The sequence below is a fragment of the Mastomys coucha genome, unplaced genomic scaffold, assembly GCF_008632895.1.
Source record: "Mastomys coucha isolate ucsf_1 unplaced genomic scaffold, UCSF_Mcou_1 pScaffold6, whole genome shotgun sequence".
NCBI lineage: Eukaryota > Metazoa > Chordata > Mammalia > Rodentia > Muridae > Mastomys > Mastomys coucha.
The window spans coordinates 84,708,188-84,727,890 of NW_022196912.1; the positions used below are offsets into that span (position 1 = coordinate 84,708,188).

Genomic DNA, 19,703 nt, shown 5'->3' on the forward strand with positions numbered 1-19,703 from the left:
TGGAAGACCCACCGCATCAGAACCTGCAGCTTAGGAGCTCTAGGTGAGCAGCTGGCAGGTCAAAGCCTGAGAGACAGTGACAGCACTCATTGGTCATGTGTGCTTCTCCAGAGCCTTCCAGTGAACTGGGAAACTGCCAGGGACTAAGACTGTTGGCAGGGCTCGGCAAACTTTTGTAAGGGACCAGATACGAAAGACTGTGTACTTCAGATGGCAGTCACAGCTCCACCAATATAAAGTGAAAGCAGTTTTAAATGGTATATAAAGTGGTTAATATGGTTGTGTCCTAAGAAATCTTGACTGTCGCTGACATTAATTTCATTCAATCTTTCCATATAACAAAATTTTATTCTTTTATTTTTATCCATTCAAAATGCAAATATCCCTTTTTAACTTAAACTTTTATTTATTAATTTTATGTATATGTATGTACATGTGTATGTACCTGAGTGTGTGTGTGTGTGTGTATCATGTGCGCAATTGCTTGTAGAGGCCAGAAGAGGGCATTGGCTTTTCTGAAAATGGAGCTATAGGTAGTTGCAAGCTGCCTGATGTGGGTGCTGGGAAGTGAACTCAGGTCCACGGAAGATAGGGGGGTATGGAGGGGGGTGAGAGCAAGTGCTCTTACCTGATGAGCTATCTTTCCACCGGCTTATCCCTCCCTATATTTCTCTTCTCCTCTCTTCCCCAAAGACCATTCTTTTGTTTTTTGTTTTTTGTTTTTTTTTCTTTTTTTCAGAGACAGCTCTGGCTGTCCTGGAACTCACTCTGTAGACCAGGCTGGCCTTGAACTCAGAAATCCGCCTGCCTCTGCCTCCCAAGTGCTGGGATTAAAGGCGCACGCCACCACTGCCCAGCTGTAAATACCATTCTTAATGAATGGGCAGCAGCTAACTTTGACCCACAGGGTATAGTCTGCCAACCTCAGCTCTGCTGGCCTAAGTCTACATTTTCAATGATTTCTCCAGGTAACTGAAATGTACAAACATGTAAACAAGTCTGTGACTCTCTGAGGCCAGGCCCTCAATACACTGTTGAATAAAGACAGGTCTAGAATATAAAGAAACTACATTAGAGAAACAGAATGAGGGTTTCCTGACCACCACTACAGTATTATTTTCTCAATGACATCTGTTAATATATCATCATTACACACAATATATTCTGACTACACAAAAAACCATGCCAGGAATGGTGGCACATGCCTGCAAGCTCGAGGCCAACCTGGCCTAACTAGGAAGTGCCAGACAAGCCAGGGCTACATAACATGATCCTGTTGCAAAGCAAACAACTGAAAACCAAACCAAACCAACCAACCAAAAAAATATAAAAAATAAACAACCTCCCCCATACAGTAGAGACCCTTTAAAATGTTACTAAATAGTTCATGACACTTTTGCCAATAATGTAAGTCAGAGCTCTACACTGAAGCTGTTCACATAATCAAGTTTTTAGTGAGAAAGCAGCTTACCTGCCTGTACTTGTGCCATCTACAAAAGGATTCCAATGGAGTATAAAGTTCGGTTCTGATGACAGTCCCTGTGCAGGTCACAGTTTAGAGTGTTAACGTCACACATTAACCAAGTTAATATCACCCTTTTGATTTACTAATTACGTATCAGACAGATTATCTGGTTCGAGAAGAAAAACCCTGATTTTGTGGCCGTTAGTTACTGCGGTATCTAATTGGTTTTATGTTGCCACAATTTGTCCTGTCATTTGATACATTTAGGTCAATGACTCATTATCATCTGCTGTAAGTTTAAGAACTTCCTCATATCTACTAAATATAGCTTTCAATCTGACAAGTAAAAACAAAAATTTTAATTATCTGCATAACTATTCTATTGGCCAAGACAATTAAATAATCCATTAAATGTGTATGGAAAATGCTGATGCATACAGAAACAAGCAGTAAGAATGCCATTAAAATCCACTAGAAACTGTACTTGTATTGATTAAAAACAAAAGAAAACAAGAACAACAAAAAGTAGACATTAAGGAACCTTGTGGGCCAATCTTAACAATAATGTATTTATCTATTCCTATACTTAAAGGATTAAATATATAGTTAATTTCAAAGTGATGTCATAAGTCAAAGTTTGGTGTGATGCCATATGCCTGTCACCCCAATACTAGGCAGCTGAAGCAGGAGGACATAACAATTTGAGGGCAGCCTGAGCTACACTGTGAGTGCCCTCACAAACCACAGACAAAGCGAATGAAGCTAAGGTAACAAACAGATGCTAGAACCCACAAGTGATCCGCCTAACAGCCAGGTGCCCAAGCCACAGATAAGGTGCTGTAAACAGTAAAGCAATGCAAAAATGTGCTTCCTGAGAACTCAAGAGAACCAGGAAGGCTGAGCTCAGCAGTTCATGAGCATCCTTCAAAGGACTGGGAGTACCCAAGCGAGTGGGTCAAACTCCACGGCCTGGTACCATCAAAGTGCCTATTTATAGACTTTTCACACTTCAGAGTGTGAACTAGCTTAGTAAAGTTAATAGGTGTAAAACGGAGTTACTTTACTTCTTGAAATATATCTCACTCTAAGTTTTCTCAAACATGAAAATGTTTTAAAGTCACAGTTACCATTTCATCTCGGGCTTCTGTTTCTTTTCTCAGAGGAGGTTCAAACTGTAATTTGTCAACTGCAAAATATAGAGCAGATACGTAAGTGTATAAAAATATATATACATATAAAGTCATCATCTCACACAGTTAAGGGGTGAACTGAGAATGTCTACCACTGAGGAGGCAGAGAGGAAAAAAAATCTCTTATTCCGAACACACAGCACCTTTATATTCACCCAGATAAAGACACAATCAGAGATTTCCCTATCTTCTAGGCTTAATTCTTGGCTGAAATAGGAATTTAAAAAGTACTTTTGTATAAGAGAAAACATTTAAAATTTATTGGAGGTAGATGACAAAAAAAAAAAAAGCTTCAAAGATCGCAGATGCCTCAGACTCTTTCGTGCTGTGTGGGATAACAAGTGTGCTAAACCATGTCTGGCTTAAAATTTTTGGCCCAAGAGAGGAAGACATTTCATAAAATGTCATCTACTTAAAACAGCAATCTAAAATAAAAGCCACTATTCATTAATAAGTTAGTATAACCTACAAATAATTTTGAAAAAAGATATTTGTTTTATCTGTATCAGAGTTTTTTGCCTGCAGGCATGCATAGTGTTCACAAGAGTGTCTGGTGTCCTTAGGGATCCACTGGAAGAGTTACAGGCAGCTCTGTATAGCTGGAAGATGACTGTAATCAAGGGACAGCCTGAAGTATTAGGACAGACATCTGAGATTCTGCCCAGAATTATGTTGTATAAACAGTCTAGAGAAACAGGATGGGAACCTTAAAAGGGTCAGCTGGCTGCTAGGTAATTCATTCTTCAAAGGAAGAGGAAAGAATTCAGATGCTCAATGTGGTGTTAGGTTGCCCAAGATACAAATGAACAAATAAACAAATAAAAATTAAAAAAAAATCCTGCATGGAGTTGAAGGTAGAAAACAGGGATCAAAGACAATTGAAGAAAAGAAGAAACAGATGAAGACAATATAGGTGATCAGTAGACAGGAACTTTAAAGACATAAGAGGACTTAAGAGGACACTGGGTGAGCAGACAATCTGAGTACAGAAACAGAAATTATATGTCTAAGTATGTGTTTATATGTACACATGTAATCTGTGCTAAATCATGACTAAAATTTACGTATGAAAATTACTGAGCCTGAAATAAAACTCACTGAATGGCTTAAGAGCAGAGTGGAGACAGGAACAAGTTCCTGTCATGTGCGGATATGAAGGTACAAAGAAAGAGCAAAGCTTCAGTCATCTATGAAATCAGTGTTCACACTTAACACAAGACTCACATTGTGCAGAAAAGAGACCATGCAGACATTTCAAAGGAACAGCAACCAAACTTGGTGAAAAACAAGAACCCATACACCTAAGAAGCTTAATGAATGCCAGACAACAGAACCTGAGTCCAATTGCGTAAAACTGCATACTCTAAATGCAGCCCAGCTACGTGCCTATGATAAACACAGAAACGAGCCGGGGAAGCATTTCCTGATGGTTGGTCAGGGTTTAGTTCACTGAGGTAGTAGGCTTCACGGTCATTCAGGCAAAGGAGAAAGTGTAAGGAGCTTGTAAAATTTACTCAACTTGTCTTAAAAACCAAACCAAACCAAACCAAACCAAACCAAACCAAACCAAAAAAGCCAAGTGTTTCACCAAGTCATCCTGGCTACCTGAATACCTGTCATCCTTTTGTCTCAAACTTGTGAATTCTGAGATTATGTGCCACAATACTAATATGCCTATATCTTGGGGGGGGGGGGGGATCTTTCCTGGCACTCGACATCTGGGAGGACAAATCCAAATCCAAATGCAAGGCTGGAAGGAACATAATTTCTCCCAAGGATATTCTGCATGTGTCACGTTTCATGTAATGAGTACTCTCTCAGAACTCCATGGCTCTCTGAGAAACCGCTCTTTAAGTCAGACGGTCAGGAACCTCCCGGGTAAAGTCTTGCTCATTACAGTGAATCACTGTATTATGTCTGGAAGATCTAAGTCACTGACTCAAATGCAACCCAGACACGCCAAGCTTCAAATGAAGGCACTCCTAAGCACAGGGCCCAGCTGCAGGAGGCTTCAGTCTACTTCCACAGCAGACCCAGAGCTCTCCCCCACCCCCACTGCTTCAGTCACCTCAATCCTAATTCTACTCCTTCTCCTCTATTGCTTTGTTAGATATGATGCCACATGGTTTCTATGGTACGCTTTAGATCACTACAAGGAATTAATAAATATGAATTTGTTGGACTATTTCTTTATCCCTGGTCAGTTTAGCACAGGATCTGTTATGGTTTTAATATGAAATGTCCATGAAAATCCATGTGCTAAGGTTGGTTGCCAGCTGGTGGGCTCATAGGGCTATGTCCTCAGAACGGGTTAATTTAAGGTTGAGTTCAAAATGGAAAGGCTACTGGGAGATGACAGAGATAAGAGGTGGGGCCTAACTGAAGGCAGTGGGTCACTGGGGACTGTGCATTGTCTCTGGCCAGCTCATCTTATTTTCTCTGATTTCTCATCCCACGTGGCTAAGAGCTTTCTTCCATGATGAACCTCAATTATACTGCTCTGCCTCAGTACAGGCCCAGAAACAACAGAGTCAACTGACATGGACTGAAACTCAAGAGACCATGAGCCAAACCAAATCTTCCTTTGTTTGCCTCAGAGTCTTTCAATAGCCAGGTTCAAAAGCCATTCATGTCTACTAAAAATATGTAGAAAGAACACATAGAATAATCATAATAGCCCAGTACAAAATCAACAGACGAGTGTGTGTGCTGTAATATACTCAAAGATTTCACTACTATGTATTCCTACACAATGGTGTGAATGACTCTCACAGATAAAGCTGAATTAAAGGGTCCACACTGACAAGCTATTTGTCTAAAAGTCAAGAGCAGCTAAAAAGAAACTTAGGTGACAGGGATAAGAGTGCTGATTCATCTGGATTCAGGTACTGGTACATAATGGAAGGGTACTGAGTGTGACAGAGCATGGCAAAGATTGCGGTGAGGTTCTGCACAGTGAGCCGTCGGCAGTCCACATGGCTGTATGTATATTTAAATTTTACCTGTGTCACATTTAAGATTTACTATATGTAAGCTCAACTTAAAAAAACTAAAGCAAACACCAGAATAGAACTAAATCTATTGAGCAAGCAAGAACAGAGCCATAAAACATTCCAGTGTCTCTAAAAGGATTAAATGTTTAAACATAAAGACAGAAGAAAATCATCAGTAAAGTGATTCCTACTTCATCTAAGGCATTTTCTATGAAAATAGCAGCACCCTGAGCACTCATGAAAAACCTAAATCTTGACTATCTTCAAAACAAAACAAAACACAACAACTCCCCCCAAAGGAGGCTCTTTAGTTAAGATTGAGGGTCATTAAGATGCCAACTCTATCGGGATATAATTTAGTCACACATCAGTGAAAATAAATTTTAATACTAGATAACAAGACTCTAAAATTTATTTATATAGCCATCAGATATAACTAAAAGAAGAACAACAATGTGTGTACCTGGACAGTGAATGAAGAGAAGGAGAAGAGACAGTCCTGACGGACTTTAGCAGAGGCAACACTCACAAGTGTGCTGCACTTACCTCAGGCAGGGCCATTTACTACTACAATAAAGATGGTATCTTGAATCCATGAACAAAGAGATCACGAGTTTTAACAAATGGCATTGAGCCAAAAGGGCTGAAGCAGCTGACCCCACTATAGCTAGCTGGTCCTTGTTTTACTCCTAACTTCATGTCAACAGGGTGTCTAGAAAGTGGAATTGCAAACTACAACACACCACAGAACATGCTTTTTGCAGTTGTGGAATCAAGAATATACTATAAGAGGCTGAAGAAATGGCTCAGTGATTAAAATTATTTGTTACTCTTGCGCAGGACCTAGATTTGATCCCTAGGACCAATATGGTGGTTCCCAACCATCCCTAACTCCAGATTCAGGGGATCCAATACTTTCTTCTGACCTCTCAGGTACAAGTTATGCTCATGCTGTACCTACATACAATGCAAGCAAAACATTCATACACACAAATAAAAAAATGAATAAACTAAAACAAAGAATATGACATGAAGTGTAAAGGTTCTAAATAAAAGAGAAACAAGACAACATTAATAGAACATTATTCAGCTATACAAGATAAATACAGTTATATCAAAGAAGATTATTTTTGGTATCTGGGCCCACAAAACTTTTCATAAGAAGCAACAAGGCTCTGGCGAGATGGCTCAGCAGGCACATAATAAACAGATAATTTTGGAAAGAAGGCAGCAAGCTGGTCAATAGCAATAGCAATAGCAAAAACATCAAGTCTCTAGTTATTACTGGCTTATTGATGACACATCCTGTTGAGCAACGGGTAAGGGAAGGCATTCTTTTAAAGAGCCAGGAACACTTAGTTTAAGGAAAATGGACGTAAGCTGGGGGTGGGTTGGGAAGGTGGTAAACCCTACAGTCTCAGAACTCCAGGGACCAAGGAAGAAAAGTCACTGAGTTTGAAGCCTGCCTGAGCAATGCAGCCACCTTCCAGAAAATAAAATGCAGATGGCGATGTAATACTTATCTGTAAGAATTCTAACTGGTTTGAATACTTAATGAACCATTTTTCCCATTATAGTTAAAAATCTATTTGTATTGTTAGTCATGCATCTCATTTTAAAAGAAATCTTGAAACAAATACACATCTAAATCAGGAAATCCATATCCAAACATTTGTTGTTGTTGTTTTTGTTTGTTTGTTTTTGAGGCAGGGTTTCTCTGTATAGCTTTGACTGTCCTGGAATTCACTCTGTAGACAAGGCTGGCCTTGAACTCATCTGCCAGTCCCAGCCTCTTAAGTGCTGGAATCAAAGGTATGTGCTATACCATCACCCAGGCCTTTAAGACTTCTATTTTTTTTTTTAAATGCAGCTGAGAAGACAAAGGCAGTTGATTATAACATTTTTGTCTGTTTGTCTAATTTTGTCTGTTTTGACTAATTCATTAAATAAAAAAATCAAAATTCTACTTTGAATATTTGTAGAGTCATCTTCACAGTGATCTAAAATATTTAAAACCTACCCAAACACCTAATAATAGAAGAATAGCTTCTACAGTATAAAACATACATAACTCAACCTGCAACACAGTGTGATGTTGTAAAGTCAATGCCAGAAAACAGAAACTGTCTTTCTATAATATAAAAGTATATTGTTAGCCACATGAAATACTCATGAGAAAACAGGAAGTCAGAGAGATATTAACAGTTGGATGGCTGGAGGTTATGTGATGCCAGGCAATGTAAATGCTCTATTTCTTATTTCTTTCTTTCTTTCCTTTTTTTTTTTTTTTTTTTTTTTTTTTTTTTTGGTTTTTTGAGACAGGGTTTCTCTGTGTAGCCCTGGCTGTCCTGGAACTCACTCTGTAGACCAGGCTGGCCTTGTACTCAGAAATCCGCCTGTCTCTGCCTCCCAAGTGTTGGGATTAAAGGCGTGCGCCACCACTGCCCAGCTATTTCTTATTTCTTGTAAACTTCCAGCAATGGGCACAATTATCTTCATAATTAAAAATAAAAACTATTTAACAACAATAACCAACATAATTCCAGGAAAACTAGAAAAGCAACCTATAGTTTCAATATATTCTGAAACAAAGTATTTAGCCTCAATTAGTCTAAAATTTTATAATTCCCCAAAATATAAGAATACCCAGATCAACCTCAATACCACCAATGAAAATGTATAGTAAGCACGTACAGTTTATTTCTGAAGCTGTCCGCTCGGCTCTGGAATTCCTGTTTGTTGACCTAATGGTATGACGAATGATTGCATGGGGCTGTGAATATAAGCATAACATATACTCTTAAAAATTTCAACAACAAATAAGAGGTTCAAACTTTCTTTTTAAATGATTGCTTATTGACAACTATAAATATCTATTAAAAAAACAGCATTTTCTAAGAAAAACAGCAGCAACACAATGAACAATAGATGCCATAAACGCGTATTCAGTTATCCCTCATTTATGCTGTGGAAAACGTTGAAGGGATTCAAAGTCAGACAAACCTTGACTTCAAAGTTCAATCCAGTAAGACAAAGGAAATGAACATGTTCAAAGCTAGGTAATGGTCAGCAATTAGGAAAACTACTAAAGCCTTCTGTACCGGCCTGAAGAGCGGAGAGGCTCGGCACACACTCTACTTGGGGTCTTAACTACAGCAGGCATTGTCTGTGCAGTATTTGAAGATGCATTAGACACAGAAAATGATCACATGATACATGATAGGAGTACTTGCAGGAAGTACAGTTTGGTAATTACTTGACAGCACTGAAATTAGGTAAGATGAGGGAGCTGTGGGGACAGACTGTAAGTCAGATCACAAAAGGCCTTGAATGTCAGATGACAACTCTCAAGTTTTATTTGTTGAGCAAAAGGAAGTGTTTGGAGACTTTACTGAAGGGAGTGGCAGCACTGGGGACAGCTTGAAGGGGGAATTTTTGCAGGTGTATAAGGGGATATACTGGCTCAAGACAGATTAAGAGTATTTTAAGCTATGGGGCTAGAGTTCAATTGTTAAGAGTGCCTAAGCTCTTCTAGAGGACCCAGTTGATTTTGCAGCACCCACAAGGCAGCTACTTCATAACCATCTGTGATTGCAGTTACAAAGGATCTCACGCCCTTCCTGGTCTCCACAGCGCCAGACACACATGTGTTACACAGACATACACATAGGCAGCAGCAACAACAACAACAAACAAAAACTCTGATATGTATCTAAAGAGTGAATATTATAAACTAAATGAGTACTCCACTTCCACCTCTTAGCATAAGCTCAGGCTCATCTGAAGCTATGCCTCCAGTTCAGCCCTTAGCTACCAATTTCTGATGCTCATCAGTTACTGACTTATTGACAGCTTTGAAAGTAGCTTGAGCAACAGCTTTTCTTCCTCCATTTCAAGGTCCACCACTGTGCCAAAAGACCTCAACAGCTGGAGTGAAGGCACAGATCTGGGTGTAAGACACTATCAGATAGCTAGATGTATTCCCCCGTAAAGGTCCCTCCTGGGCCACCATCAGTTCTACATTATATTCCCAGTCTAGTTTTTGAGCCTGTTCTCTCACATCCAGCACAGTGGTTCAATGTTCCTACTTGAATACTGTACTGGCTGGTTTTGTGTGTCAACTTGACACAGGCTGGAGTTATCACAGAGAAGGGAGTTTCAGTTGGGGAAGTGCTGCCATGAGATCCAGCTGTGGGGCATTTTCTCAATTAGTGATCAAGGAGGGTAGGGCCCCTTGTGGGTGGTGCCATCCCTGGGCTGGAGGTCTTAGGCTCTATAAGAGAGCAGGCTGAGCAAGCCAGGGGAAGCAAGCCAGTAAGGAACATCCCTCCATGGCCTCTGCATCAGCTCCTGCTTCCTGACCTGCTTGAGTTCCAGTCCTGACTTCCTTTGGTGATCAACAGCAATGTGGAAGTAAGCTGAATAAACCCTTTCCCCCCCAGCTTGCTTCTTGGTCATGATGTTTGTGCAGGAATAGAAACCCTGATTAAGACAAATACTAACTTCATGGATCCATTATGTTCTTACTCATCATTGGTATCCATCTTCCCTTTTCTCCCTGTCTAGTGTGAATCTGATAGTCTAGAATTGTAAGCAATCTCCCATGACTCACATCTATATAGGCCAAATTCTCCCCCTACAACCAGCATCTAACTCCTGACTAGACCTCTCCACATGGAACTTGTTCAGTATAAGAGTAAATGCATCCTTCTCCCCAGACTTGACTTTGCTCACGTTTCTACCCCAGGAAGTGGTTCTATCCACCAGGTTTTCAAACTGAGATCTCACAGCAATTCTCTTCCCCAGCTGAGACTCACTCACTGGGTTTCACTCTGTTAATGATTCTGGTGTTTCTGAAGTGGCTGTCAACTCTATGCTGCTCCCCCTGGTAGTTAGCTCTTTAATAGGCCTTGGCCCACATCCTTCACATGGTCGGAGAGACAGTATGTAGCTTTATATCCATGACTTATTTTCTACTCCAGCCAGACTTGAGTTTTCTGTAGTTCCCCAAGTAGTATGCTTTCTCTATTACCATCAGGCTTTCAAAACATGCTATGATTTCCTCTATTGAAATGATTTATTATTGGGCTGGAAAGTTGGCTCTGCAGTTAAGAACACTGGCTGCAGAAGATCTGAGTTCAATTCCTAGCACCCATGTGACAGCTCATGAATGTCTTTAACTCTCCTAGAAAATCTGCCACCCTTATCCAGGCAAAACATTTGTACCCACAAAATGATAAAATAAATCTGAAAAAACAAAACAAAACAACCAACCAACTAAACTAATAACCAACCCCAAAACCTTATTCTTAGTCATCCTTCAAGCTTTTGGCTCTTTCCTGCCGTACCTATGGTATTCCTCCACAGTGCCCTATATTTCCTACTCCATAGGAATCATCAGTTCTATAGATTTTGTGTTGCCGTTTCTGCATTTCCTTTGAGAGTAACCCACTATCTTTGAACGCAGGGACAGGGTAAGTCTCTCATCACCGTGCCCAGGATATGATGGAAGGTTCTGTGTTTCAAGGACTGGAAAGAACGGCATATCTCTAAACAAACAAACAAACAAAAACCAAAAAGGACTCAGCGGGTAGGCAGAAGGAGGAAGCCCAGGGGTTTGTATCTTTACATAGTTAAAGATCAGTAGGGAATTAAGTAGTATCTACCAACATTTATGCTGTCAGTTTTCAGTTAAAAGATTAAATGTGCTTGCTGTTTCAAAAAGGCTTTCCACACAGCAGCTCCAACTAGACTCACAATAGAACCCAGGCTGGCTGTGTGTAATCCTCCTGAGTCCTTGTTTACAAGTTGAATGTCAATATGCTCGCCATAATATTTCGTTAATCTTATTTTTAAAAAAGAATTATATTTATTATGTGCATGTATTCATATACACATGTGAAGATCTAAAGGACTCATGGGAGTCAGTTTCTCATTTCACTACGTGAGTTTCTGGAATCAGACTCAGGTTATCAAGCTCAGTAGTGGAGTATCTTTCCTAACCATTCAGACACCTGCCTGCCTGCCTAAGCTTTATTGATCTAAAGGCTGCAAATCAGGGTCTAAGTATTAGTGTGTTCAGGGAATTCATGTGTGGTTGGCTTATTTAATGTTTGCAATTCTAGTTAATTTAACATCAAAAATTATATAACAGCTCTCTACTTTTCTACTCCCCCTTTCTCTCTTTCCCTCCCTCCCCTCCTGTTTTTTACAATAAAACACTTAAAACAAAACAAAACAAAAATTATATAATAGGCTTATCATTATATGAAGCATTGGGGAACACAGATTATCTTTTAAAGATTCTATAAGGACTATATTAAGTACTTACACAGACAGTGGTATAGTCAATGAGCAGAAAGTCCCTTATTCCTAATTTACATGTTGTGCTACTACATGTGGTACACTCAAAATAATCCCATCATATTTTCAGAGAAGATATGTATAGTAATAGAATAGCTACATGTAATTATGTAAGAAATAATACTTATGAAAAAATATTTTTCCCATTGAGGATTTTAACTCACTCTTTTAGAATTATTTTGTTAATACGCATAAATGGGACAATTAAAAAATGACCAACTCAACGTATAAGGAGTCTCTTTTATGAAAACTTATATATGCACATGTGTTGTGCCTAAACCTTTCCTTCTTGTTCCAAAGTGAGATTCTTGTTTTTTTTTTTTTTGTTGTTGTTGTTTTTCGAGACAGGGTTTCTCTGTATAGCCCTGGCAGTCCTGGAGCTCACTCTGTAGACCAGGCTGGCCTCGAACTCAGAAATCCGCCTGCCTCTGCCTCCTAAGTGCTGGGACTAAAGGTGTGCACCACCACTGCCTGGCTTCAAAGTGAGATTCTTAAAGCCTCTATTTCCTAGGCACCAGATGTCATTTCTACACGTTTAGGAAGATCATATCTCACTACAAGCTGCGATCTGGGAGAAGGCACCTCTGGAGTTCTAGGCCTCTGTGTGAGGGGTGTAGGAGGCTGATCTCAGAACTGGAAAGAGAGCAGGACTAGGAAAAACTTTAGCTGGCTATAATTAAGTGAGCATGTATACAGAGTTTATACTGTTAATTTTTGTGGCTTCACCCATTTTAACTAAACTGAAGGTGTAAATTAGAAAATAAACTATCCACTGGGGGTAGAGGTTCACACTAGTAACCCTAGCACTTGGGAGGCTGAGACAGGAGGATACCTGAGAACTCAGGGTTAGCCTGATCAACATATTGATTCAGGCCAAGCTAGATCCTGTGAAACTTTGTCTACAAAGCCAAAATTAAATGAATACCTGAAATAAAGAGAATACATGTTAAAAATCTCAAAAAATTCCCCAGCATTCACCTCTCTTCCATTCTTACCTCAAAGTCATCATCGTCACCTTCACTGTAGTGAGCATGGTTGTCTGGATTGTTCACCTTGTCCAACAGTTCAACTGCGAGGGCCCGAGACAGACCTGACTGCCCAACAAAAGTGTGCTAAGTAAAAATCAAACACAATAAAATTTCACAAATGTGCCTTCACACCTATAGTTTATAAAAAATGTTATTTGTGATTTTTAAGTCAGTAACTTGTAAGAAGAGATGAGCAGTGAGGTTTGTACTGAGACATAAGGAGTGCAGAAGTGGAGGTTATCAATTGCCTATGATCACTGTGATCACCTATGACCATATCAGACACTTGTGGTGTGAGATGAGAATGTGAATCATTTTTCTATGTACAGTTAATTTAATCTATATTATGCTGTAAATTATAACTAGCTAAAGGATGTTCATTTCTATATTATCCCAGTGTACAAATGAATACAGTGGGATGCTTCAAAACAGTAAGAAAAAGCATGTTATCCAGTCACATTCATTTAATTCAGTTAAATTATAAAGCTTTCTTGGTTGCTCTATTAATTACTTTCTCATACAAAGGTATTTTACATTACATAAATAATACATTATATATTTGCATAAATTAAGAAAGCAACTAATTTCACATGATAAGATTTTGGAGTATTCTCAAAAACTGGGGTCATCAAACTGTAGTCTGATGTCAATCTGGTGTCCTGTCTACTTTTGTAAATAAAGTTTTCTTGGGGGCTAAAACCATGCCTGTGTATGTATACTGTCTATGGGTACTTCTGTGTTAAAAACAGCAGAACTGAATAGTTGTGATAGAAACTGAACAGTCTATAAATACTTATGCAGATAGAAATATGTAGATCTGCTCCCTTACAGACGGCTGGATGGTCCCTGCATTCATCCCTGAGGTGAGTAACAACCTAGGTTTTATGATGTACACCTTTGCTTTAGTGACACCTGTAGCTGCCAGGAGCCTCAGAGCCCTCTGTGATCCAGTGACTTACAGTCAGAAGCCTTTCAGCAGTTGGTCTTTTCTTGGGGTTTTTAGTTAGTGCTATTTTGACAAAATTATGGAATGTCGATGACCTTCAAATAAAAAGAGACAGTATAAAAATATTTCACTTGTATTAGTTTTCTGCTGTTAGTATATAAAATCAACTTAGGAATAGTTAGAAAGTGAGAAACAACATTCCGCTTTTTCCTTAGGCCTCGTAGTTCCATACAGGCCAAAATCTAAACACAAGACACAGTATATTCCTTGTACATATGTGCAGCTGTTTTGTATAAGTACTGTGTAATTAAACAGCAACAGTAATAGACAACTTCAAGCACTGCTCTACAGACAGAAGTCGGCAGGCAGGCCGTGTCTAATGCATGATTTAAGGTCCTTTTTTCAGGGTGCTATAGAAGCCAAATGCCCTTCTCTTATTGCTTAATTTACGAGCACTTTTTATTTCTATACTGACTTAGATTACATGGAGAGTAGAGAGACTAATACAAGACAATTTAAATTCTAAAAGAATTTCTGGAACTCATAATGAAAGGGCAAAGAAAAATGAGTGATTTTAGCAACCAAAAAGATTTCCCTGTTACCTGCATTGATGAAGCAGGGAGAGGGAGAAGCAAAAAAATAAATAAATATAAATAAATGAATAAATAAAATTAAATTTAAAAAAAAGAAAGAAAAGAAAAAGATTTATATTTTCATTACTAATAACAAGCAGGCTTCTTTCTGATAGTGTCAAGATTCCACCAGGGAAAAACAGCTTATGAACCAAGGAGGCTGCCATAGTAACTAGCCAAGACAGTACAGCCCATCTCGGCAGAGAAATGTCCCACTGTTGTGCCTGTGGGGACTTGTGGGAGACTGGTAGGGAATCTCTGATGTTAACAGTGTCTCCAGAATCTGACCATGAACTTACTGCTGATATACAATATTTGTTGTTCTGAGTGGATATTAAGGCATTCTTGTCACAAAGCCTTCTAGTTCCAAAACGCTAGGAGCTTAGGGCCACTAAAGCACAGAAGGGCACACTACAGGGTGACCTGCCTGTCCTTCTTGCCACCCCCCTGGGATGACCTTGCTCCTAGATGAAGCTGTTCCCCACAGGTTATGACACATAATTCAGTTCAGAGTCTACTAGGGGCAGGGGCTACTAGGATCTGAAATCTCACAGGACAGACTGTCTTATCAAATATGACTTTCCAAACCCTTCATATATTCATTTCCAGTCCCTTCCCTCAGCACATTTCTTTCACCCCAGACAGCAGCACAGTGGAAAGTGGCTGTTTGTGAATGGCAGGGATGACTAGAAAATAAGCCTGGTTCCTTGCCACATGCTCACTCACAGAGGGACAGCCACGCATCATGAGGTATGCTGCTCAATGCCTGTGACCCTGGAGTGGTTCTATCTGCAGCACTGTGTCATCTGTAACTCACCATTTACTTTTGTCCTTTAGCTTTGGAGGCTGGAAATTACTTTTTGACATTAAGAAGAGAGCCCTGAAATAGAAAGTTCAGTTAAAGGCAATACTAAGACACCCCACCATTGCAGACAACAGTCAGAAGGAATATTCTCTTGTAAATCTGGGACAGGCTTCCTCATGGAAAGGCACTGAGGACACTGCTTGGGATATGGAATTGTTTTTCAAAAAAGGTATATTTTTATTTATATGAGTACACTGTAGCTGTCTTCAGACATGGCACAAGAGGGCATTGGATCCCATTACATTGTGAGCCACCATGTGGTTGCTGGGAATTGAACTCAGGACCTCTGGAAGAGCAGTCAGTGCCCTTGGACATGGAAGTTTTTGATATTCGTGCTTTGTTTCCTGATGACACTGGGGGTCAAATCTTGAACTTTGGACAAACACAACTTCTACTGCTGAGATGTGCCTCAGTCCTTAAGTTTTTTATGTCTTGGGAAGGTTCTGGAATACTTCTGCTAGCTTTAAAAAGATCTTTAAATGTCAAACAGGCCCCTATTTATAAAACAAAGCCATAAAGTGTCAGTTTCATTACCACAGTTACCTATATAACTCATAGTATATTGCAGGCATATTTACATACTTGTGCCTTAGCTTATTACACAGCACTGACATGTTACTTTAAAATTAAGTTATAGTTTTAAGCAAAGCCTGGCATTTACAATTATTCTGGCAAATTATATCCATTTCCTGATGCTTCCTTTATTTGGACAATAAATTCTGGAGCTTTGTTTTGTCTAGAAAGGCTGCCCAGTAGAACTCTGGGGGATCTGCCTATTCCTGACACCCCAGCACAAGGGCTCAGGTATGTGGTGTCATGCCCAGCTTTTATAAGGGTGCTAAGGTTCCAAGCCTAGGTCTATAATTGTAGAAAGCAACCTGCACAGTTAGGCATCTCCCCAGAGCCCTGAGCAGGTTCTGTGACATTATTCCCGAGCCCCTTACAGTACTTTGACTAGTGTGACACACATGAGAATGAGCTCCTAGCTACAGAGTAATCAGTATGTCATTTTCCCAAAGGGATGTACATAATGAGAACACCTCATTGGATGAAGGTCAAACATAGGCGGCTGCAGTTCTCCCAGCTCAATGGCTGTTATCCCAACTGCCCAGATGTCACAGAGTTGGTTGTAGCCACCATTCTTTTCCACTGCTGCAACTTCTGGAGCCATCCTAGGGAAGCCAGTGAGGACAGCACTTTTAGTTGTCTTAAATCATATAAAACATGCTACTCTTAGTTATGCTCATAGACAGAAGGAAAGAGACCTTACCACCCTGCTCCACACCCCCATTTCAATTTTGGTGTTGGAGAGATGGCTCAGTGGTTAGGAGCACTGGTTGCACAGGGGCTCGCCACCACTCCAGCACCAGGGCATCTGAGGCTTTCTTTTGTGGGCATACATGTGGTGCATATACATACATGCAGGCAAAACACCTATACAGACACAGACACAGACACAGACACACATACACACACCACCACCACTACCACCACCAGCAACAACAACAACAAAAACTCTAAAAAATAAGTAAAATTCCCTATTTAAAAATCCTTACTTCCTCTTTTGAATCCTGCGCTCCAAGAACACTGTTGTTTGACTCTAGTCTGGGGTGGTATAAAATTGTTAAGGAATACTAAACACCTGTGCAGGCCGATGTTCCCAAAGGAGGTGAAACCTCGGGAATGAGTCAGCAGGAAGCTGAGTTACAGTAAGGAGCCTGCACATTTCGGAGGAAACTTCAGCAAATGCAGGGAGCTGTGGCGAGCAGAGGAGGATGGGGGGGTGTGGGGGGTGGAGGGGGTGGGGCTCACCTGTGACTTAAGACTCTGGGAAGGAGCCACACATGGCCTGTTATTGTTTGGGACGAGTACAGAAACTGAAGAACTCTCTCTTGTCTAAACACACTATTAAGTTTTAGTAATTAATTTTATTTTACAAAAGTGTAAATATGGTCTGAAATTTAAAAAAAAAAAACCTTCACAACTGAGGGCTTAGAAGGTCTGGAAAGTACACCGAAACAGACTGCCAAGGTAGAGTCTAGATCTGAACAACTGACTTTTATATAAGTAAATTCAGAATTTCTTGTGAAAATGACATGGACCCACAGAAAGACTTAATTATGGAGGCAACTTAATCTAAAGCTCACAGCAATGTGAAGCAGAGAGTGAGAGGAGGTGAAACCAGGCAGGCAGAGGAACTGCCAGGAGCTCAAAAATACAGGGTGTGGTATCAGACACCTGTAACTACAGCCCTTGGGAGGCTGAAGCAGGAGTTATCTTGAGTTCAGGACGACCAGAGCTACACAGAAGATCATGTCTTAATAATCACCATCCCCACCCCCATCCCCTGAACAAAAAAACCAAACCAAACCAACCTAACAAGAAGACCCCTCAAAACACAGTGATCACCTAAGGGGTAGGTAACATTGTCCAGGGGAGTATATAGTTATATTGGATGCCCCAAGTTACTATTGCTTTTATATGCACAAAACATTATAATTATATTTGTTGAAATAAATAAGGTACAAATAAATAAGTGTACATGTGTTTTAAAGTGAGGACCTAATATTTATACTAAACTTCTTTCTTGCTGTGCTGGGGATTGAACCTAGGGACCTGAACATGTTTGCCAAATGCTCTGCTGTTGAGCTACCCTTCCAACCCTTCAAAATGTGAATATTAGAAAATGCTAACATGGAAATGTCTGTACCTACGCAAAACTATATAACAGTCATGGACATCCGACAAAAGAGAAGAAAACAGTTTCCCTTGAGGCAGACGACTACCGGCCAGTTGAGACTCAGAAAGACTGAGTGGGGGCCCAGACATCAGCAAATACACTCGATTCCTCTACCCACTGGATGACTGTGGAGCCAACTGGGGTGGCACCGGACTGACTGTGCTTCCTAACTCTGGAGGGACCTGAGCTTAGCTTGGTCCGCTCCACAGTGCTGGACTGTGTGCCTCTGAGCAGCAGCAGAACAGAAGGTGAGCACAGGAGAGCATTTCCTGGAAGGCAGCAAGCAGGCAGAGTAGTGACAGGTGTGTTTACAAGAGGACAGTCACACAAGTCTTGAGATCCAACAGATGATCTGATCTACCTGTATTTCCACTGATCGTTATTTAAATGATACCTCTCAGGGACTCTTCGGCTATTAAAAGTGGTGTGTGCTACTGAAGATGATGATGAATACAGGAAAAACATGGAAGAAAACAAGCTGTGACCTCAACCAGATACAGCTACTGCCTCGCATTTTTCACCTGGGCTTCTACTTAGAGACAGGCTATCGTGTCCAAGACTGTACTCTATGGCGTCTGCTGATTTTAACTTCTCATTTTTTAAAAGTCTTGTCCATCTGAGCCTGACTGCTAACACGTCATCTTAGACAGCATCCTTTTCACACCATCATGATGTTCTGAACTACACGTAAAATCCCCTTAGCTTACCTGAGCCAATATTTTCTCTTGAGGCTCAATATTAAAGTATCACTGGGAGGCAGTTTGCATATAAAAATGCACAAGCCTCTGAGAAATTACCACTAGTAAATATATTGAGACTAAAGGCCACGGCCGCAGTCAGAGGCTCTTGAAAGCCTTACTGACAAGGCACTCTACCAACTTTCCCTGTAATGTATTTCAGGGAGCTGCTCACTGGTTCTAAGTATTCCAACTTGACTGAAAAGAAAGTAATTTATCTGTGCTTATGCTCACGGGGAGACATTTCTCATATTCTATGATTTCTTACATGTGTTACTATATTAACTGCTGCTTGAGGCATTCTTTTTAGTGGCATAGTCAAGATTTAAATAGTTTGGTCAATTCGGCCCGTCTTCCCTGTATGTCACTTGCCTTTTAATTTTTGTCCTGGCTGACAGACATAAAAGGTTTACACTGCCACGTGATGTGAGCAATCTTTTCCTTTAAACTCTGATGCAAGCAAAGGCTTTGTGCCTCCTTTTCCCTTCTTTGCTATCCCCTGCCTGCTCGTTTTTCTGAGTCTCATATACCCCAGGCTGGTCTGGAACTTGTTTTGAGCTGAAGATGAACTTAAAATTCTCCTATACATCCAAGTGCAGAAAAAAATGTGTGTACCTCTACCCTGAGTTTATGTGGTGACAGGGACCATGAATTCTGGTGAAGTACTCCACAAACTGAGCTACAGCTACAGCCCAACTCATTTTTTTTTTTTTATTAGATATTTTCTTTATTTACATGTAAATT

At 40.2% G+C, this 19,703-nt stretch overlaps 1 protein-coding gene across 2 annotated transcripts in view; it reads right to left on the reverse strand.

Moving 5' to 3' along the window:
- The window catches only part of Map4k5 (mitogen-activated protein kinase kinase kinase kinase 5), a 91,917-nt gene that overhangs the window by 25,933 nt on the left and 46,281 nt on the right, over positions 1-19,703 (reverse strand). For both annotated transcript variants that reach the window (XM_031355899.1, XM_031355898.1), the window contains exons 9-15: positions 16,523-16,654; positions 15,435-15,497; positions 13,999-14,080; positions 13,007-13,123; positions 8,343-8,421; positions 2,593-2,651; positions 1,472-1,539 (exon numbers count right to left, since the gene is read on the reverse strand). In XM_031355899.1, the coding sequence (XP_031211759.1) occupies positions 1,472-1,539; positions 2,593-2,651; positions 8,343-8,421; positions 13,007-13,123; positions 13,999-14,080; positions 15,435-15,497; positions 16,523-16,654 (600 nt within the window). The remainder of the gene's footprint in view (positions 1-1,471; positions 1,540-2,592; positions 2,652-8,342; positions 8,422-13,006; positions 13,124-13,998; positions 14,081-15,434; positions 15,498-16,522; positions 16,655-19,703) is intronic.